Here is a 23,077-nt window from a genome sequence, read left to right as displayed (position 1 = left end):
TGTCTGCTGAAAATCTGTTGCGTCTCGCTTTGGGGGGGGGTGACTTAAAAAAATCCTTGTAGGATGGATGGCACTGAAATCGTGTGGGGAGGGAGGCTCAACTCCTGGATGGATTTCCATTATATTTTGTGCAGACATTCATGTCCTCATCGGAATAATTGTGATAACTTTGCTGATCCTCTAATATGACATGGCGAAAATGTAAATATTCACCATGCAAACATTTTCACTGTGAGCCCGTTAGCGTTTAGCTCAAAGCCCCGCTGTGTCTGCAGAGTTGTCTTGTGCCACAGAAACAGGAAAATGACAAAGGAAATGGACATTTTCATGTGCTCCTACCGTCACAGGTACTTTATTTATTACAAGCCACCCAAGTGTATCAAAACTGCAAGAACCTCAAAACCAGCGAACATGAGCTCTCACTAACCTCTCCACAACAACTGTGCCGCATCCAAATGCATTCAACATAAAAAAAAAAAAAAGAAAAAAAAAAGGCACACATCTATTGTATTTACATTGCATACACATTTGACATCAATGAAAAGTAAAGAAAGAGCACACAATCAGTCCGAAACACTCGGCCACCGTGGCGGCTTTGCTAAAGAGACTAAACTAAGCTAAAGCTGTCTCTAATATACACGCAGCAATACACTTCCTAGGTTTTATAAGTCACAGTATTCGAAGCTAAACACACAGGTGGGTCAGTGTTTCCGTAACTTATGCTTCTGTTTTTAGCAGGAGTTATCAGCTACATGCCAACTTTAGCGTGGCTCATTTGATTGAGGGCCAGTTTTAAGGTGTACCTACCGAGTAAATGAAACATTATAAAGGAATACTTGGACATTTCCTGATATGCACTTAAAACCCATGTTGAAAGATAAAGAATGAGATGACACTCTTAAAATCGGTTTGCTTAATATGAAGATGCGGCCGGGAGACAGTGATGTTCTCCTACCAGGTGGTAGGGGGTGCATTCCCATCAACAGAGCATGTGAGTGTGTTTCCCCGGCCTTTCCTTTTTAGTCTCTGATTTCCCCCAAACATTTTGAGATGTAATCTGAGGCTGATCGTGAGCCAGAACTCCTCCTCCTGCTGATGATCTGATGAGCAGACAGTGCTTGAGTCCGCTTTGTTTAGATGCACCTAAAATACTTACCAGACATCAATACACCAATAGCAAGATAAGATAAGAGGTCGATACTGAGAGCTCAGTGTAGGATAGTATTTATACAGTATCTGTGTGTGTGTGTGTGTGTGTGTGTGTGTGTGTGTGTGTGTGTGTGTGTGTGTGCGTGCGTGCGTGCGTGCGTGCGTGCGTGTGTGTGACGAAGGCCAGCATTTGAGAGTTAGTTTGAATGAATGTGTTGTTAGTAGTTTACATAGTGTATTTGGCTTTTACACTTTGTGCAGTCAAAGGAGAGTGTTGTTTGGGGGAGGGGGGCATCGTAGCATTGTAGGAGTGTGTGTGTGTGTGTTCATGTGCAGTACATGTGTGTACGTGGGTGTCACACATAGTCCAGGAAGACATCGGCAGTGCTCTGCAGCAAAGGCTGGGTGGGTGCTGTGGTGCTGCAGACGGAGCTCAGCCTCCGCGATGACGGCCTCTGCTGCTCTGGAGGCACGGGAGCATTGCTCAGCATCAGGTACACCTGAGAGGTGACACGTGTGTTTTACGGAAGTATTTAAAAAATGTTAACACGGAGTAATCTTGGACTGACCTTTTACATACTTACGTTCTTTGTGTTTTCAGAGAGCAGGAGTTCAGTCCGCTCCACTAATTTCCTAAAGGAGGGCCTTTTCAACGGGTCCTGGTTCCAGCAGGAAAGCATCATGTCATACCTACAGAGGTGAGGCTGGGTTTAGGTTTGAGGGGCTCCTGCTAAACAGACCTCGTTTCTCCACATCCCATTTATAACCTGTTATTAGGTATTTCCTCCAAAAACTAAACTTACCATTTTTTTTTTCCCCCCCGAATACAATTAATGACCCCTTTTTTTGATAGGTCACATTTAGACTAAGAGAGGAAAAATTCACCAGTATTCACCAAAGAAAGTAAGAAATAATATTTCTACTCATGCGAAGTGAAGTCATTATAAGAAAAGCTGCAGACCACAGACTAATCAGGGCTGCGAAAATGAATAACTTAATCAACTGGTTGACCTCAGGCAACGTAACTGGGTAATGCATCGATGACTGATTGATTGTTTCGTGAGAAGTCGTGAGCAAATTTTTTTTTTTTTTTTTAGCTTTTTCAGCTTGATGGTGCCTTTTCTGACATTTCACAGGCAATTAAAGAAAAAATTATTTAAATCAGTTGTGAATGAAATAATAATAATAAACATAAATACGGACAGGGACACTCACATCTCAATGGGAGCAAACTCTGGCTTTTTCATCCTGTGGCCCTCCTGAATCATCCTGTAAAATGCTGAGCCCACCTGCATCCCCGGGTACGGGCTGTTCCCTGCAAAATAAAATACAATATCCACATGTTTCAAATAACTGTCCGTTCAGGAAGGGGGGGACAAAACAAAACTTGTTTTATAGTGATGATTCCTCGAGCTACATTAAGTATCCGAATCAGCATTATCTTGCATGCTTCACTACGCTAATTGATGTTGTTGCCTGGCTGCGTCAGAGCATCTAATAAGATCCCTGTTAGCTCAAATGGATGATAATAATGACAAAGACATTATAAAACAGATGCACCGGTACGGCTCTAACTGGAAATGTTACCCAGTGAGAAGATTTCCCAGAGCAGGATGCCATAGGACCACACGTCACTCTCGAAGGTGTAGATGCAGTCGAAAATACTCTCTGGGGACATCCACTTCACCGGCAGACGAGCCTGCAGGAGCACAAGCCATGATTACATTACCAATATTCTCCTGTTTTCATTTATAAAAGCTACATGCAAAGGTTATTTTGTCCTCCAGTGCTAAAATGCAAGCCTTTAGGGCCTGCACAAAAAAAAAAAAACACAAAAAAAAAAACTGCAAGGAGGGCATTCGTTTGATCCGTGTAATAATAAAATGTGTTTTTCACATTTGGTGTATGTAAGATTTTGCATGTGCATGTTCTGAACATATATTTCTATTTGCCAATGAAGATTATTCGTGGAGGCTGAAGGCTCTACAGCAGCAGAGTCACCGATGCAACAGTGGAGAATTTTCCAGGGAAGGGAGGAAGGAAGGAAGGAAGGAAGGAAGGAAGGAAGGAAGGAAGGAAGGTCAGAGAGAAGCAATAACACACTCACATTGCCCCGGAGCACGTAGCTGGCATCAGTGGTGATGTCTCGCGCCAACCCAAAGTCACAAATTTTTGCCACCCTGCCATGAGTCAGCAGAACGTTTCTGGCTGCAAGATCTCTGTGAATACACTGCACGCACACAGAGGCAAACACAAACATGGAACTGAGTGCTGACATTGTAATCGGTTTCTGAAGGGAATGAGTGACAAACGGTACACTCATGCGAATGAGGCGGGTTAAATTTGTTGCAGATACAAAAGCCAAGCTGACAGCACTTTGCAAAACACAATAACACATTGAAACAATATGACAAAGGCAGGCAAATAAAATAAAGCAGCGACTATGAGCCAGTTATTCAGTACTTTATAGAAAATGGAGCAACTGTAAACCAATAAAATCTGTACGCCCCGCGGCCCGACCCCGGATAAGCAGATGACGATAGATGGATGGATGGATGGATGGATGGAAAATCTGTATGAAATCTTCAGTGATCACATGCCAACGAGCAGTATCAGTAAATAAAGGCCTTTGACATATATTGAATAGTATAATACTATGGTAAAGGTTTTTAACGTAATTTCAGGCAAGAGATTATAAATGTGAAAGCGAAAACTAAAACATGCCAATAGGAATTTGAAGTGAGGAGGCTGTTTCCATCTGTTTGCAGTGTAAGGTCTACAGTTTATGCAGCTTCAGCATGTTCAGTTCTGACTCTATAAGCTGACGATGTATAGCATGTTGGCCCTCGGCCAAAATGTCATTTATAAACTAGCAGCAGCATTTTCAAATCTCTTCTGCAGCGGCTCCATAAATATTAACAGTCTATAAAAGCCTTACATTCTTGGAAGTGATGTACTCCATTCCTTTAGCCACCTGGTAGGAGAAGCTGAGGAGATCTTCAGCATCCAGAGACAGTTCATCAATGTCATCTACACAGAGATTACATGATCATTAGTGAGGGACATGGTGGGGTTAAATGGGCTTTAGTGCCGAGCTGTGAGGCATGATGGGAAATGAAATAAGCACGAGATAAATTTCTACCTGTGTGGGACGGCCGTTCTTTCTCAGAGGGCCGCATGGGCATATATCCTGTCCCGTTCGCCTGACTGCTGCCCAGTCACACCACACACACACACACACACACAGACACACACGCGGACACACACGCTAGTATGATCTTTTTGACTAATTATTGGCTGTTGCTGCTAAAAAGACAAGCGTACACACCTTGTGGGCTCGGTTTGGTTCAAGACATTGCGATAGTACCCATCACCAACTTGGGAATTTAGGAAGGCATTTCTTTTTCTGCGCAGGAAGTTGAGGAGGTCGCCATAGCAACAGTACTCGGTGATCACCAAAATTGGTCCTGGCAGAGTGATGAAATCGCATGATAGCATGTAACAGTGAAACGGAAGCAGAGACTCAAAGCTCTAATATTGAGCCAAAAACAGAAAGAACGCTGACTGGCACATGGCAGCACTGTGTTTGTGCGTCTGAACACTGATCTCTGCAGTCTCTGTTAACACATTTCACACACATTTCTGTCAATATCTCTAAGTTATGCCTTTAATGCACCGAAGCGTTGCAACCAAAGCATCTTAAGTGTCCAGTGTGTCCCAGTAATAACATGCTAATGCATACAATTCAAATGCTGCATTGTAATCAATGTCGGGGGCTGGACAGACAGGTACAGCGTATTGATCAGCCGCACTGTAAATTTGTGACCAGTCAAAGTGCATCACGTCCTCACATCTGAGCCGCTTCATACGGACTGGCCAATATTTGATTTTTAATAAAAGCGCCGCATAGGTCGGGTGTAGGAGCAGGTCAGCACATGATCATATCAGTGTCCGAGCTTTCAACACAATATTTCAAACAGTACTCAAATACATGAATGACATGATAAGCCACAGTGCCGATGCTACACATATTTAGGCTCCACACACAACAAAGCCCACAGCAAAGTTTGTCACAGCAGCTCCTCTCACCTCCAATGGTGCAGGCTCCCAGCAGGTTCACAATGTTCACATGGTTTCCAAGGTAACTGAGAACCTTCAGCTCTGACATCAGCGCCTCCTTTTCAGTGGCGTGAGCGTTGGCTGCAATGATGTTTTCATCGCATCATTCATACATACATCCATTACATCAGTACCAGCACAGCAATGAGACCATTCCGGTCCCCACACCTGAGGTCCTTTGTTTATCTGGATATATAACATGAATAGATGTATCTTCTATTCTATTCACATTGTACTTTGTATTGCTTTTGTTACTTTATTTACAGTTCCGTAGATTTTAATTCCAGTCGTTGCCAACCTAAGGGGTTTCGTGAGCTCATTCATGGTGTTGAAAAGAGGAAAAAACGGAATCTGTGTCAAAAATCTATGTTTTGGACCTCTTTAGGTTTTCTCAAACAATTATTCAAATGAAGCTTTTGAAGGGAAGTCTTTGCTGTAACTGTGAGCAACTCACAGACATCATAAGCATAAGCAGTATCCTTTATAAGTGGTCGCAAACCAAAAAAGGCTGAGAAGCCACTGGCTTCTTAAAAAGGGTCGCTCAGTAAAAGTAAAATGTATTAAAAAACAAAAATCCTCAGGTGAAGCACAGATTACCGTGTTACCGCTCACCTTTCTGCGCTTCAGGATCCCATGACAGGTGCAAAGCACCAGCATCTGACCGCAACTGTTACTGACACTGGGTGGGGTCAGGACATGCTATTAAATGTGACTAGGACGCTCTTTGAATACATGGTATGTTGAGTCCAACAAACTTACGTTTGAGCATCTTAACAGCGACAGTTGTAACGGTGTCTGTGGAGCAGAGTCCATATGCTGTGGCCCTCACCACCTTTCCGAAAGCCCCAGAGCCCAGAGTTTTACCTTAAAGAAGACACGCACAGACACACAAACAGTCCTTTAACAATTCCACTTATTACGCAGTAAAATTACACTAAAACTTTAAATTCAATTAAATAAATAAAAAATGATTAACAGTAACAATTACGCAAGCTTAGCGTGCCGGTGTGTTTCTCACGTGCGCAAACTGACTCACCAAAGCGTAGTTTCTGTCTCGGAAACTCCCATTTGGTGTCGTATGGCAGCTGAGTGGGGTCGATGTAGATGTAGTTGTTTCCGTGGATGCTTTCAATGACCTTCCACTGGATTTGAAACTTTGGTTTCTGTGGAAGTGCGGAGAGTAAGGAGGGCAGTTATTTATGCAGAGAAAGCGACTTTGGATCGGTTTCCTGGGATTGTTTGTTATATGTGACTAAATGTTTGTGCAGTTGTATCCATCCCCCCCTTTTCTATTCAGTTTTAGCTCACTCAGTGCACTTTAGTTGTCAGGGTGTGTCTAGACTTTCCTTGGATGAGCCCATTGAAAATACATAAACTAGTTCTCAAGGAGTCTGACTCATCTGAGCGCAATAAGAGCAGCACGCTGTGGGGGCAAATTAATGGCTCAAGGCGTGACATGGGTGTCAAAAAAGCCTTTATCTGCAGTGTGTGCACTTTGAATGGTTGACTGATTCATTTCAGATTCATTAAGACACATTCATATTGATTAAAAGGACAAGTTCTTACTGATATCTGCAGAATATGGCATGGAGCACAAAAACTAATGTCGCCTGAATGGGATGTTTCAAACTTAAACGTACTCTCAATAAGATGGAGGCATCAGTCATTAGTATAGGAGCGGGCCTTTTGCTAAAAACTACTGCTAGCTATTTTTTTTTTCTCCACGATGTGAACTCCATATGAATGGGGCAGGAGATAAATTGAATATTGATGTCTATGGATTTTGAAACGATTTCATGGATTTGAATGGGCCTGATGGTGAGAGAGTTACATGCTTTGGGAGAAAACGGCTATCTTGCATTTGCTGAGATTAGCACATTTCCCACGAGAAATGATAAGCGCGCGTGATTTGTTTCCCATCTTACCTGCATGTACTTATACAGCAGCACCAGAAGAACGAGGCTGAGAAAGATGCCAGTAGCGACCATGCCAGTTAGCAGAGGAGTGAAGAGTTTATGGGGAACGATACGTTCTGAGAGGAAATATACATCAACAAAGTGATCAGAGCGATCAGGGAGTTTTAGGTATAAACAACACAAACACACACACACACACACACACACACACAGGAAGTCACATCCTCTCCGTACAGAGTTAAGACAGACAGCTGCAGCAGTGGTGTTTGTTTGTGTGACAAGGATTAGAGTGTCTACACTATATAATCCCAGCCTGCAGAGTCAGCAAACACTAATCTCATTCAATCTGTGCCCAGTAAACACACACCTGGCCTGTGCAGACACAGAGTCACTGGATTTGTGTGTCTCTGGGGCTTGCTGTATGTTTACGATGTGTACACACTGGTGCAACAATCTTTGTGGTATAATACATTTGAGCTTGTGGCCAGATACTCATGCGTATGTTTTTTTCTGTATGCGTGTGCGTGTGTGTGTGTGTGAATGTGCATCTTTGTGTGTGTTACAGATTTGAAAGTATCTTACCACTGATGAGGAAAAGTGTGTATGCCTCTTCGCCCTCGTTGCTCGCCACACACTCGAGGGTGTGATAGCGTGCGTGCTCCTTGCTGACGTTCAGTCGGCTCTCCACCTCACTTCGACCAAATGCAGACTCTGTCACCATGGCGACGTCTGGAGACTCCAACTGTGTGGCATTGGGCAGGTGAGAGCACCTGTTGAAGGTAGTAAAACCACTGAAAGGCTTTCCTTCACTTGTCTAATAACAGAGCCAGTTCAAACATTTCATACTTCTCTGGGCTGACTGGAGAAAAAAAAATAACAGGAGAGAAGGGAAATGTATCACATTTTCTGGTTTCATTTGTCTGTTGTTTCCAACAATGCCCAAATGCTTTTATTTTTTTATTTATTTTAACGAATTCTGGCGTTCTTGTTATTCTTATCTGAGTCCCAGAATGCCGCTCTTTCCATAAAATCACAATCTTTCAAAGATACTTCTGATCAGTGGGACTTCATTGCGCTGGAATCTAATTACGTTTGTTCCTGTTATCAGCTTATACTATTGTAAACATCCAAATATGGTGGTATCTCTCTTTTGAAATTTTTGTTAGACAGCGCCGTTGATTGCTGAAAAGAAAGGCTCTTCAGTTGACTCTCTTTTTCTAAGATATCAAATAACTGGATGATTATCTTAAACATATTCTTCTCCTGACACCATCAGATTGGAGTTCTTTTGTCTAAGAAGATGTTTTATTTTTTTATCTTGTTATCACAGGTGGACAGCTGTTATCCAAAGATAACAAGATGATTTACTTTAGCAGAACTCTTCAATCCAATAGCACACATGAACCATTTGGCTAAAAATGTTTTAACTGCTTATATTGAGTTTTTTAACACAGAAAAAGGTTCGGGTTGTTTGTCTATATAAACTGAATCACTCTGCTGACACACTGCTGCTTTTTTTCTGTCTCACATTGCCCTGGCTGTACAATGACAACAATATCAAATACCCAAAAGAGTTTGTATTCCAAAATGAGCTGAGTTGGTATACTTTAAAATAATCAAACATGGTATCAACAAGCTAATCTGAATTGACATTGAAATATGTATAATTAACAATCAAATTAGTAAAACTGGAACTATGATTAGTGATATTCAAGTTATGCAGTTAGGGTTAGATAAAGTTATTTTATGCGGCTGACGAAAAATCTGTCGGTTGCGCACTCTTGGCGACGGAGCAAAAACAAATAGTTTGTTTTGATTTGTATCATCATCTTCCTCACCGTATTCTCATGAAAGCAACCTGAACAAGTAAAGATGCGATCTTTTCATAGAAGGGGTGTAAAACGTTTTCAGTATACCTTGTGTGGGGCAGCTCACAGATGTACCAGCTGATTTTAGGGGCCGGGTAACCTGCAGCAATGCATCGCACCTGTCCATCAACAGGACCCTCCTGAGCGATGATAACAGGCTTACCTGGGGGAGACGCATATTTAACGAACGCATTTAAAACATGCTAAATGCAACAGACGTGCGAGAGAAGTGAGTGTGAATCACTTACTGTTGACGTACACATGGAACGAATGATCAACCGCTGCATCCCCGTTGCTGGCTGAGAACTTATAGATCCCGCCTTCTGAGCCGAGAACCCTCACTAGTCTCAGCTCACTGATGTATCTGGCAAGACATCCATGCGCTTTAAGAGTCACCTGCGTGCACATGCACGTGCACTCACGGCGGATGAATGTGGCACACTGTAAACTCACTGTACCTGTATTTACGCCGGTGGATCGTGATGACATGCTCCGTGGTGTTGAGGAGACGCTTGCCATTGAAAGACCAAAAGAGAGAGCTGGGGGAAGGATAGGCATCTAATTCTACTCTGAGGCTCAGGCTCTCCCCTTCTTTAACATCTGCCTGGACAGGGCCTGGACTTCCTAACGTGGTGATGAACCCCTGATCTGGACAGCAGAGACATGCACAGGGCAATGACCAATACAATTACAACTACAATACGTTTATTCAGAGCGTATTCAATGTCCACTTCCTTACAGAAGATACTTCACATATTTACTCTTCTTGTTTTCCTGCAACTGGTCTAGTCTGCTCACACTTAAGTTATTGAATTTGAATTTAGCTTTTGATGCTCTGACAATGCCAAATGAAAATCACCCCCGTCTGTAGAGAATTAGGCAGGTAAGAGCAACAGCATGCTGTTTAAATGGTATAAAATCCACCAATCCATGCCACCTATTTAACACTCAGGCCATGCTGACACATCAAACATATTTACACGTGGAAGCAGTCCAGAACGCTCTTTGTTGGATTTGATCCATTTGGGTGTTGAGGGCCAGATTCCTCGCCCGATTGTAGAAAATTTTCAAATGAATACTTCGTGGGTGAAAGTTCACGTAAAGTTGAACTCGTAAGCTTCATATGTTGTACAAGTACAAGAAACACGCTAAGCTCACGTCATGTGGTGCTACAGTCTGTGAACAGCAGCTATAGGTGCTTACTTCTTATCGCAGAGGAAACACTTGAAAAGTGTGTGCTGCCTCACTCGTCCCTGGCAGTCTTCAAACATGTGCTCTGACTAATCTCACATCTCACACAGAACTTAATGATGACAGATGTTTCCCTGAAGCACCCTCTTGCTAATTTGCATAGTATGCAAAAGAGAAAGCATCTGCCCAGATTGGATTGTGGTGAGTGGTGAGTCATATAATGGCGCAATTTTTTGACAGACTGCTGAATCATGACCGAATGTTTTTTGGAATAAATCCCTTTACATCAAGTTATTTTCAGATACAAAAAGTTATGGCTCCGAATGGTCACAAAGAAATCATGATTCATCTGCCGGAGTAAAACTCAAAATATAATCATTTATATTTATATTCAAATATATTGCAAAATAAAATGTTGACCCAATCCAGCTTTTGAAATAGTGTGCCCAAACAAAATAATGCTGATTTAATTTAATAGTTATTAATTGTTGTCAATTATCTTTGTGCGTATGTGGGAGCTTTAGGACTCAGTGACATCAGTCACAAGAGTTAGTTCCATAATCTGTATCAGTTGTGGTCACACAGACCTAAAACACATTGCATGTAAGACAATGCTGTATTTAACAAACAAACAAAAAAATGTATCTGTTTTGTTTGGGAGTGCACAAAAAGACACATAAATCAACGTTATCACTCACCGCGGATGTCCAGCTGCAGCGTCGTCGCACTGGTGCCTCTCTCATTCTGAGCAAAGCAGCGGTAGGTGCCTGCGTCTGATTGGTCGACAGCCACGATTGACAGCGAGGTGGCTCGCCGATAACCACGTGAGCCGGGCAGGATGTGTGAAGCTTGAGATTCATTTGGATGCTGAGGGACATCAGTCAAAAGTTAACATGCAACAGATTTAACTTCAGTTTTTGAACTAGATATTTTAATCTTCCTTATAATGAAATCCAGGATTGTGTTTTTGGGCTTGTGACCATCCAGTCATTAGTTCACGAACTTAAGTCACAAAATTTGTGTAGCATCATAACGTCGTATCGTTGGACTAGGACTTCAATATTATTTTTACACAGCTGACATCATACATCATACTCATTTTAATTTCTCATGATGTTGTTTTAAGTCTCTCTACATTGTTGTTCTGATGACCTGTCTTTATTTAATTATATTTTGGCCTATAGCCAAATATAGCCGAATACAATAGAGGCATCACAGCTACTCTCTCTTTTCCAGAAAACAGAAAAGCTCATTTCAGTCACATCGAGCTGCATAAATGTTTAAAAGATAAGACAGCTACATATGTGGTGTGGGGAGACGGTCTGTTCTGCAAATCAATCCCACATATGTCTCACCGCTGTTGCAGGGAAGTCCCATTTCAGACTGAAGTCGGGGTTGACGTTGGTGGAGCTACAGGTGAGGTCAAACTGCTCTCCTGTCCTCAAGATGACGGTGTCTTTCTGGGACAACTCGACCACTGGAGCCAGCCCTGGAACTGGATCAAGAATCAGAGAAGTGACACTATTATTATTATTATTATTATTATTATTGTTATTATTATTATTATTATTATTATTATTATTATTATTATTATTATTATTATTATTATTACTGGGGAAATTAAACTAATCTGGACCATTCAATCATCTTCAACTGCTTATCTGGAGCCAATCCCAGCTCAGATTGGTTGAGGGCGGGGTCCACCCAGGACAGGTCAGCAGTCCATCACAGGGCCAACACACAGAGACAGACAGAGACCAACAACCGCTCGCTCTCACAGTCAGACCTACAGACAGTTTAGTCACAAGTTAACCTAAACATGATTGTCTTTGGACGGTGGGAGGAAACCGGAGTACCGGTACAAACTCTGCACAGAAAGGCCCCAGGCCCAGGAACCGAGCCCACAACCTTCTTTGTTGTAAGAAAATAACGCTAACCACTATGTTGCTGTGTTGCCTTCATCTAAACCACAACATTGTTTCAATATACCATCAGGACATAACATATACCAAGGTATTCACACTGATCTACTGATTGTCATATATGAGTCTGTTGTAATCTATTCCTTCAATCACTGTATGTCATTTTGGATAACAGTTTGTCTTAAATGTCTTTAATAAAAATGCCTCTGGAATAAAACTTGAAAATGTCAATTTAAAGCCCACCCCCCCCTCATTTTAAAAATATGTCTCCTGTTTCTTTAGTGCCAGGGTATGCTGTCGTGCACAAACACACACAAATGCACATTTAGATTCTTAGGACACTCAGGACAGAACACAGCACTTGCATATGCATAAACTTGGACACACATAAATTGTGTGATTAATTTCGACCAATAAATTCCTGTTGACGTCTCTGTGTTTGACGAAGGCAGTAGCCCGTCTATTTACACCAAACACGGCCTTCATGCTCCGTTACAGAGCTTTGTTCAGTCTGGGACTCTAATCCCTCTGCTCCTCCCTCCTTCACGTCTTTTTTTTCCTTTGTCCTTCTCTGTATCAGTCAAGAGGACACTACTCCATTACTCCTCCCAGTCTGTCTGTTTAGGGCCCCCCTCCCACTGCAGACCAGACTAGAAAATACTGATGCAGCACAGAGACAAATAAAAACATGATCAGGCTCCAATGATGTCTACTTAAACTGTTTTCATGGGACATATCACTGATATAGCTAATGAGAAATAACATCAATATCTTTGAACAACTGCAACGTACATAGTTTATAGATTCATTGCTGTCTCGTGTCTGCAATGATGGTAATGATGTCTGATACATTATTGATACATCATTGGCTGATGTCTCTTGTCAGTCTGCCTTTAGGTCAGTCAGTCCAACTGAAGGTCTGTCGGTTCAAGTCTTTGGTCCAAGGTCTCTACAGCCATGGAAAGAGGACAATGAGGCATTTATGGGCCCCAGACAATGAACCCTCCTGACTTTGGAATTCACTGATATCCTACACCACCTGAAGGCACGCAGTTTGGTTTATGACCAAATTAATGACCTTCGAGTCCATCAAAATTTTAGATATTTTTCATTTCAGGTACTTTGGTTTTTTTGCTCTCACCAGTGAACGAGTGAATGTGTTCCTGTTTCTCATGAGCCTCATCTTGATGACCTTGTCAAAAACTTGGCCTTTATTTTGGAAACAGGCATTGTTTTTCTTTTAATGCAAGAAAACCGTTGGCTAGCAAGGTATCGTATGAAAATGACATCTGGAATCTCAACAGAACTCTACCAGAAGCCAAAGCACAGTTCTTCTTTGTGCTAATGTTGGCCCAAATGTCTGAGAGGTTATGAATAATTAGACTTTTTACTGTTTCCTTTGACAGTAGAGTATTAGGACACTTACCTTCCAGTTCCCAAAGGCGAATGCTTTGGGTTTACTTTGCACTGAATAATCATTCACAGAAATTAGTTGCCTTTAAGCTGAAAAGCTAAACTAGGTCGTGACTTCACACTGACGTTACAGAAAGGCTATTTCTCTCTTCCCCCATTTTAGCTAAATGAACTCCCTAGTGATAATTCCAGCGAAACAAATCTCCCTTGTTCATCGTGCCTCTTACTCACCAAGTCGAACGTCCACAGAGTATTGGGTAGACATCACTTTGAGTCCGCCGAGTTGTCCCACACATACGTAACATCCCTCGTATTCCTTTCTCACGTTGCTGATGATGACGCCTCGCTGGAGGTTGCTATAGTAACTCATACCTGAGGGCAGAGGTCGGCCCTCACAAGTCTCTAGAGCCAGGAGAGTGACGTCAGGGTCGGTCACAAGACAGGGGATGGTGCAGTTCTCACCTTCACGCACCAGAATGACGTTCACCATGGTGCGCTGGAAGACAGTCTGAGGGTCTAAGGAGAGGCAAGAGAGAGATTCATACATTTTATTTGACCAGCACACATAAAATCACATGCCACCTGCCGTTTCACCAACACACCTTTGACATAAACGTAGATGGAGCTGTGTTCCAGTGTGCTGTTGTTGACACACACATAGCGACCCATGTGAAAGGCCTGCACTGATGGCACCTTGACATAAGCCACTCCGCCTTCCTCCACCTCTCCCTCCAGCCTGCGAGCCCTCTCTCGTTGCCACCTCAAGCTGGATGGGGTGCCACGCGTTGTGGCATTGTCATGGCAACGTAGCTCCAGCTTCCCCCTCTTGGGAACCACAATGTGAGGCCCGCTGGGTGAGATGACTGGCTCGCCCCACACTATAACAGAGGGTATACAGCATGGTTGATGTCTGCTAGGCCTTGATGCTATTTCTGAAGACTGTCATAGGTAAAGTTTCGGTAAAGCGCCAGTACAGAAAAAAAAAGATCCGCAAAATGTTTACAAACTGTTTTAAAAAATGTCCTTCAAAATTGCGAAAGCTCAAGATGATGTAATCTTTTTTTTTTTTTTGTTCAGCCAACTAACACTGTGAGACATGCTAGCACAGAAAACAAGGAGAAATAACAAAAGCCTCAAAATAGAGATGGTGTGACAAAAAGAATTTGGATTTTTTTTTTTTTTTTTTTTGCTTACAATATACTTGTGAAAGTGAAAGTCGATTTTAAGAGAAGTGCAGAGTATTTGTCTTTCAATCAACTAATTGGTTAATCAACTAATCACTTAAGATGCACAGAGAGTGGGGTAAAGCAAACTTAAATAGGATATTATGATTGGCAAAGAGCCCCCTAAGACAGAGTGCTATCCAACCACCATGGTGCAGTTGAACAATCAATAATTATGAGTTGTCTACCCTCTGAGTAATCATGCATTAAAAGCCTATAAGTCCATTCCCCTAAGATGAGTAAACTAAACTAACATTTTCATGTCAGTTTAACTCTCACCAGCCAATCCCCTCCTGAGCTTTTTCTCTGCAGTTCTTGCAGCTCTCCACATGATAGGCACCATTTTAAGAGAAGGATTTTCATGTGACCATTTTGCCTTCAGGCCTGGCAAAGCTGAGAAAAGTGGGAGGACAGGCCCCTAACTAAAATATCAATTGTTTTTTTTTTGTCGTCTCTTAAGTTTCATGACTTATCTGTGACACTTTTTGTTCTTTCATTACATTTGGAGGACACTTTAAGCAGATGGCCTGAGGCGTCTTCATTTCGTGCATTCTAGTAGATGTTCATGCTAAATCGTTGTTTGCGTGAATTTACAGTACAAGTATCTTTGTTTATTTAAAAAATGGCTACCACGTTTTTACACACAAACTCAAGATGAGTCAACAATCTGTTATATTCCCCTCCAAGTTAAAATGAAATTCACTACTTGATGGATGGTTCTGCCATATTTCTGGGAAGACGGTTTGGTAGAACCTGTGTGCATGTATATGTGTTTGTGTGAGTGTGAGGGCTAATTGTTATGATCAGTATCTGCATGCATTTGGAATTCCAAGTCCAAAAACAAGAAACCCATGTGTTTGCAGCTGATTGTGAGAGTCATCTGAAGATAGAAAAGGTTGCACACAAATCCTGAGGCTCTTATATGACTAAACACAAAGGCTTCATCTCAGCAGTTAGATGTCATGATGCTGCAGGGCTGCAAGGCGTGTTGGTGTTTCAAGATGTGCCCCCTTTTTTTGTTTCTCCTGCTGCCTATCCAAGGTGCACCACATAATCCCTTGTATTTTAGTCAGATAAATAATTAATCATCCTGAACACTGCCTCTCTCTCTCTCTCTCTCTCTCTCACTCACACACACACACACACACACACACACACACACACACACACACACACACACACACCTGTTGCCTGCCAAGCAACCCAAAGGCATGCTCAACTGTACCTCGACGCACAGTTATGCAAATGATCCTTGATGTGATCTGTAAACTTAAGCGGGCAGGTTGAGGCTTAGAAGGCCACGAAACCACATTTCTACAAACTGTGCAGAGGCTGTTTTCATACATTCCCAACAGAAACATGAAACTGTAACAAACATGCACAATAACACCAGCCGTTTTTCTTGGCTCTTTCCAGCTGAGTTCAGTCCAATCAACAAGGTCCAATTAACAAAGTCCTGAAATTTCGCTCCTGGGGGTGTAATTAAATATTAATAAACTCAACACAAAAAACAAACAAATACGGACATATTCTGCAGTAATAACATGTATTAACACATACAGTCACAATCAATTCTGTCATTGTCTGCTTTTACGTTGTTTTTTTATATATATATAATGTAATAGCAGTATATTCTAAGAATTTTAAAACTCTTAGGATTGAGAGATAACACACCGCGAATCACCACAGTAAGTTATGATGTAGCATGGCAATGACTCCTGTGAGCGCTTTCCTTACCTGTTAGTGGCAGCAAAAGAAATTGGGAGGCAAAAACAACCCAGTGAAACCTCATGATGGTGCGCTTTGGGAGCCCTTTACTCTGCTCCATACGCTCCAACCCCAACAATAAACATCCTGGGCTCAAAAAAAAAAAACAAAACAAAAAAACAAAAAAACAACAACAACAACAACAAACACAGCAACAGAAAATGAGCAGCTCCCATCCACCGTAATAACAGCGCAGGTCCCGCCACAGCGATGAGCGCACAGCACAATGATCCGACGGGCTGACTCCCCCCGATGGAGTTCACCGGCCCTTAAAGACACAGCGCCGCCGGAGCACTGCCACTCCTTTCTGCCCCGCATTGGCTGGAGACGAGCCAGGAGGATGAGTCGGTCATTACTGGGAAAAAAAACACAGCTATCAAGCCCCTCACTTTCTTTATGCAGCCACTAGGAAGCCAAATTATATATATATGTATATATATATATATATATATATATATATATACATATATATTTGTATATAGGAAGCAAGGATTGGAGTGGTGGTTAGCACATAAGGCCAGATTGGTTGTTCTGTAAATAGTCAGGTTTCAGGACCATTTTTATGGGCTCTGACAGCCTCCTCTCACACTGCTGGTCTGGTCTGAGATGGTCCTGGTCCGTCTGCGGTGGTGGCAGCAGCTCTCACTTGGAAGGAGTTTCCCCTGCAGAAGTTCTCTCAGTTTGTGATACATTTAAAGCTCTCACGTTTCCCAGCTCTTATCAGCAACATCCTTGTGGTCTGGCTTTGCCCAGATTTTTAACGAGGTTAGCTTCTTATTGCAGTCACTCTAAAACACGGTATGTGGATCCACGCTTGATGGAACCACACGTCCCCAACCAAGCTAAAAAAAAAAAAAAAAAGATTCACAAGTTTTACAGCCACAACCGGAGTCTTAAAGCAATAGCCAGAAATATTTACAACCTGTTTTGGTGGCTTTTAAAAAAAAATCAATCCCCGTTGAAGTGTGACCATCTAACACCCGACTGTAACAGAAAAGAAGACTTCTTGGTTCCTCTTTGTCATCAACCCGAAAAGCAGGTCAGATGTCAAATGAGGCTATATTATTTGCTACTGTGTTAAAATAAAGCCTATCTAAAATACTTTTAACTACAGCGAAAATAATGAACTGTAGAACCTTAAAAGGAATCTGTGGCTAACTTTTGAAAATTTCATTTGGCGCCTTAATTTGACATAAAAGTCAGTTGAGTTGCTTTTTAAGCTTTGGCCGGCTTTAAATGTGAGTGTGTGTTTGCACAGTTATGGTTATGTGCATGGGTCTTGCATGTATTTATTATCTTTGTCCGTGTGTGCGTGCATGTTTGTATTGCTCCAGAGAAAAACGAGAGCGCACGGAATAATGCGCAATGGCTGTTCATGCCTTTGTCAACACATGATGGCAGGATAAGGCTAAACAAACAAGACAGGGCGAACAGCCTATTAGCTTCTGCGTTTTTATATAGGCCTTTTAATATCAGCAAGACAGAGAAATAAGCACACACATACACACCACTCATGTGCGCGCAGAGGGGGCCTTCCTCCAGCATTTTAATCAAGATAAGAACCATTTTTGTGCAGCTGATGAAATAATCTTAATCATGCCAATAAGGGGATGGCAAAGACGGGGTTGACCAAGAAGACATTAGAGTACACCAATCATGTGCTTGAGAAAAATGTTTTTGCTGACCCTGAGGGGTATTTCATGTTTGCGTCACAAAAAGCTTGTATTGTTTCTCTGCCAAAGTTGGGTTGATGTGGGTCACACATCTGGAATAGACAGTAACACAACAAACGGACAGATTTCCTAAACTTAACTATCCAGTCTGAGTTGGAGACCTGTTAAATATTCTGTGCTCAGACAAAGGAAACCCACACCTCAGGGTGTCAAAGTACTACACACCTGGTCACCAGCCCAGCAGTCAAGCAGCCCATATGTTGTACAAAGATGTCGTTCTGTGTGTTTTTGTATGAGAGCGCGTCCACCAGGATCCTCCGTATGCCTACTGTCCTCCGAGTCCACGTCATTTGAGAAGTTTATATGGCTTCTCCTATTTCATTATTCATCACTGAGGTGAGCATCTATGGCAGATCTGGGCTGACTCACTGTGTCGTAGTGCGGGTGTCTGTGTGTGTGTGTGTGTTAGTGTCGATGCACACCATGACTAACTCAGTGCTTTTAGACAGATGAGGACAGCAGTCTCACAGAGGGCAATGGAGGTTTTATACAAGAAAAATAGCCACTTAGATTAGATTACGTAATGAAAAACATTCCTCCCTCCCTCTCTCTTTCTATTTCACCTTCCCCTTTCCCCCTCCCTCCTCTCTCTCTCTCTCTCTCTCTCGCTCTCTCTCTCTCTCTCTCCATTGTCCTTTGCAGTGGCACACACACACACACACATCCCAACTCAATCACCTACAAATGGAGACGTCTTCACACCCTCAAGCAGACACGGACGCACACACACACTTACTTGCCTGCGGGTGCAAACCCACAAAAGACTGACGTGAAAAAGCACACACGTGGACACACATTTCAACTGAAGGGATATCTTGCCATTTCTATTTTTGATGATCGGGTAAAACTTTTTTCTCCTGATGCAATCCAACATTTGTCTGTCTGCTGACTAGACATTATGAGCCTGATATCTGTGTCAATTTGTCTCTCCTCTACTTTAATACAGTCATTATAGTGGAGTTGTTTTTTTTTTTTTTCTTTTTACCCTTTGTGCGGTTGTTAAGTGTCCATCCATGGTTTAGTTGTGGTGTTTTTAATATCAATTATGAGCCATTGAACAAATTGGACTGAGAGATGGGTTGGGAGAGGGGGCACTTCCTCATCGGAGCATGGTACAGCCTTAGATTGACTTTGATGGAATTTACTTTGACTGGACAGGATTGCAGCTCTAATCATTTCCCTTTGGCCCATCTGTGGCCTTAAAGAAGTGGCTGCACGAATTGATATTGAGTATATGCGTTCTGGTGGAGAGTGGCGTAGATGATTGGTATTAGTCATGTGTATGTTTGTTTTTGTGATCCACTCAAAAGCCAAAATCCAACCATGACGGTTTGCTGTATTTGGGCAGTTATCTCCTGCACCATTTCTTGGCCAGGCACAGAAACTTCCTGGAGCCTCTGCTGGTTGCCTAGCAACTGCTAAGAGCCAAGACGTAGTTCGGTAAAAGAAAAACCTAAAACACCATGTATTTTTTACTATTTGGTTTTCATCCAGATTAAATAAATGAGATAAAAACATGTCCATTTGAAAGATTTGGAGTTGGCGGTTGACTTTTTTTTTTTTTTTTTTGGAAACATTGTTGGGCTGGAGCTCTTTGCAGACTTTATGCTAAGCTAACTAACCAGCTGCTGGCAACAGCTTAATAACTAACAGACGCGCATAGCATTCGTGATTCTAATTATTTCATCCTCCTCTTTACCAGAAACCTACCATATCGCCTCCAAATTCAATCTTTGGCTCTAAACATTATTATATAGGGAACTTTTTTGTGCTAGTTATAGACAGAAATTAGATACCTTAGTTGCATAAATTGTTTTGCAGTAAAGTTGCTAAATGTCACTGCACAGATAATATTTTCTTATCTAACCTTTTAATTGTCAGTGTTTCTATACACATTATCTCATATATCTGAGGCCTTAGTTGAAATTTAAAAAAAAAAAAAAATCACAACAGATGGATCTTTGTCCTGCAAAACAATGAGGCAGACACAGCCACGTTAAACTGTCAAGTATAGCATCACACTCTTGAGATAAACATATGTTTGATCCAAAGAGATGATGTGGATTGAATATGTGCCAAGGTACATTCGTATCTGAGTAAACTAATCTCAGCGTGTGTAATTACTGATAGCCCAATGATCACCCTCTGTCTGGATAAACCTGATTAGCATCGACTTGGCCGTAAACTGCCCTAATCCACCATAAGGAAGGAGGGATGGACGCAGGGACAGAGGGAGGGAGCAAACAAGGCTGAGAGACAGGCAGGATGATACAGAGGCTGAGGAGGAAAGAGGAGGGAGGGAGCAGGGGAAAAGAGAAACAGCAAAATACGTCAGAGCAGGTCACAGCCTGACGGAGAAACAGAAACTGAACTGAGCTCCTTCCAAAGCTGACTCCTCTTCTGGTTTCTGTTTTATTACATTTTTTTGCACGGTGTTCTTCACAAGAAGTGGAGAAAAGAGGGGATGGGAATGTGATTAGTTTAAAAGGTTGAGTCAAAGACAGAGAGGAGTAACAGAGATTGAAAGAGATATGAGGTTCAGGGAGTGAATGAAATAAATGTGATTTCTTTGATCAGTTTAACAGAGACCATTAGCATCCCTCCCTCTCTATTCCTGTGTGTATATATGTGTGTGCTTGTGTGCGAGTGTGTGTGTGTATGTGAGTGTATGTGAGTGTATCTGTGTGTACCGTGAACATACAGAGATTCACACACATGTTCAAATGGATGATGTGATATACTGGATATTTGTGATGAGCCCACTATTGTCATATTACTTCTCTGTCTCTCTCTGAGCATCTTTACCATTAATTAAATTTCACCATCAGATATATCCTGTTATGTGTGAATGTGTCCACGTTTCTGTTTCATCACCACAGTAAGGAAGTGATAATAGCTAAAGAGGTGGTGAACGAGGATAATGAGGGAATCCATAAGTTTCCTTGTCATTTACTGACAAAGCTAAAGTGGCCCCACTTAACTGGTCAGATGCCATAAATGCATTAACAGTCATCTTTGCATTAACAGGCAACTTCTTGTGCAAACTGAACCACAGCAGCAATCACATGAGCATGTTCATTGTTGATGAGTCTGCAATTGCCTATTTATTTCAGAAACATACAAAAGGATGGACAGTGGAAATAAGAACGTCTACTCAAGTGCAAGAGTTAAACACAAATGTGAAGTATTTGTACATTGTATAAGAAACTCTATATGAGGTTAATTTATGGGTATACTACACTGGACTATGTTTCAGAAGGAAATTGTTTCCTCATGCTCGATATTTTATGATAGTTTTAGTGACTGTTACATGTCAGATTCTGTTGATTAATACAAAATACAATCAGCAGATACATTACAATGTATGACTTTAGAAAATAAGGTACACTGTAGTTTATACACAGTTACAGTATGTTGTTCTCATCTAAATACTATTTCTGTACATCAGCTCAGTCTAAATTCTGAATGCATGTTTCTAATATAGTGGATGGTTTTGTTGCCATGTGTAAAGTAAACAAAAATAAGTTAGAGATGTGACTGGAAATCCTTTTTCGTAGCTTGGTATTCTTGAACAATTACAAAATATCCTTCTCTAATATTGAGGTAACTACATAGTGCCTGATTTTACATATATATATATATATATATATATATAAAAGTAAGGTCCAGAGAAAGTAAGCTGTGAATCACTTATAAGACATTAGACGGATTTACTCCGAGACAAACTAAGCTGATACGTGCAAGGTTAAACACAAAGGTCGGCACAAAAAACTGCCCTCATCATTTCTACTGAACTGTTCACCATCAGCCCTGCCACATCTATTTTTCCTTTTAAATACAGCGAAAAATGCGCATTTGTTTATATTTGTTTGGATATTTTTAATATAAAATTGGCTTCATGTTCCCTGAAAAATGTCTTTATAGGACTGGATAATCACTACATTAAGAGCGCATTAATGTTGCAGCAGGTGAAATTGCGCTGATGCTACTCAATAGAACTGCTGGGTATCTTAAACTGTATTAACACATCATAATTTATGGTGTTCATAGTTTGCATTACCAAGAGACACATAGCGGTCGGACAAATGCAGTGGATTAAAAAGAACATCGTTTGCCTCCAAAAGTATTGAGTGGCATATAATGGGAATACAGAAGTAAAAGACTCAATACTGAAATGTTCCTTGTTCCTCTAATCATTACAGACAGCAGATAAAGTATAGTTATATTATATATTGCAGTCGACAGTTACTCCTCGTACCATTGGAGCTCTTATATGCAGAGAACTTTTTCATTTTCTTAGCAGTTCACTGATTTGGTCTGGTATTTTTGCAATTCTGTAACTTTAGTTATCATTTGTGCACAATGTTCATATGTGGACACATTCTTCCTACAGAGCGGTCCAGCTCGCTGCTTGAGCTCCAACATCCTGTATCCTCCACACAACACGTCAGGAACTAGGTTGAGCACTTAGCACCACCTGAACCTCGCCTCGTCTTCCTCCTCCACCCCCCCATTCTCCTCCTCTTCCACCTCTCCTCTCCCTCCTCTTCCTCCTTCTCCTCCTCCTCTCCCCCTCCTCTTCCTCATCCTCCTCATCTCCCTATTCTTCCTCATCATCCTCCTCCTCCCCCTCTCCCTCCTCTACCTCCTCTTCCTTATCCTCCTCCTCCTACTCTCCCCCTCCGCCTCCTCATCTCCCTCCTCTTCCTCATTTCCCTCCTATTCCTCCTCCTCCTCCCCCTCTCCCTCCTATTCCTCCTCCTCCCCCTCTCCCTC

The 23,077-nt window shown here is 41.8% G+C and overlaps 1 protein-coding gene across 2 annotated transcripts; it reads right to left on the bottom strand.

Annotated features, from left to right (window-relative positions):
* Window positions 1-328: 328 nt before the first annotated feature.
* kitb (KIT proto-oncogene, receptor tyrosine kinase b) lies at window positions 329-16,667 on the bottom strand. Of its 2 annotated transcripts, none has more exons than XM_029509406.1 (21): window positions 16,539-16,667; window positions 14,181-14,456; window positions 13,810-14,094; window positions 11,599-11,738; window positions 10,942-11,110; window positions 9,511-9,700; window positions 9,301-9,416; window positions 9,101-9,215; window positions 7,767-7,954; window positions 7,194-7,300; window positions 6,305-6,431; window positions 6,028-6,132; window positions 5,239-5,349; window positions 4,474-4,616; window positions 4,292-4,352; window positions 4,088-4,179; window positions 3,257-3,379; window positions 2,737-2,848; window positions 2,365-2,464; window positions 1,734-1,839; window positions 329-1,649 (listed from the first exon to the last, which is right to left on the bottom strand). In XM_029509406.1, the coding sequence occupies exons 1-21, from the start codon at window positions 16,627-16,629 to the stop codon at window positions 1,506-1,508; spliced, it is 2,901 nt and encodes a 966-aa protein (XP_029365266.1). In that variant the 5' UTR covers window positions 16,630-16,667; the 3' UTR covers window positions 329-1,505. The 2 variants fall into 2 exon arrangements, with proteins under 2 accessions (XP_029365266.1, XP_029365256.1); XM_029509396.1 differs by having other exon boundaries at window positions 4,292-4,359; window positions 4,478-4,616.
* Window positions 16,668-23,077: the final 6,410 nt, after the last annotated feature.

The sequence above is a fragment of the Echeneis naucrates genome, chromosome 1 (assembly GCF_900963305.1).
Source record: "Echeneis naucrates chromosome 1, fEcheNa1.1, whole genome shotgun sequence".
NCBI lineage: Eukaryota > Metazoa > Chordata > Actinopteri > Carangiformes > Echeneidae > Echeneis > Echeneis naucrates.
This window is presented reverse-complemented; position numbering and strand designations above follow the sequence as displayed.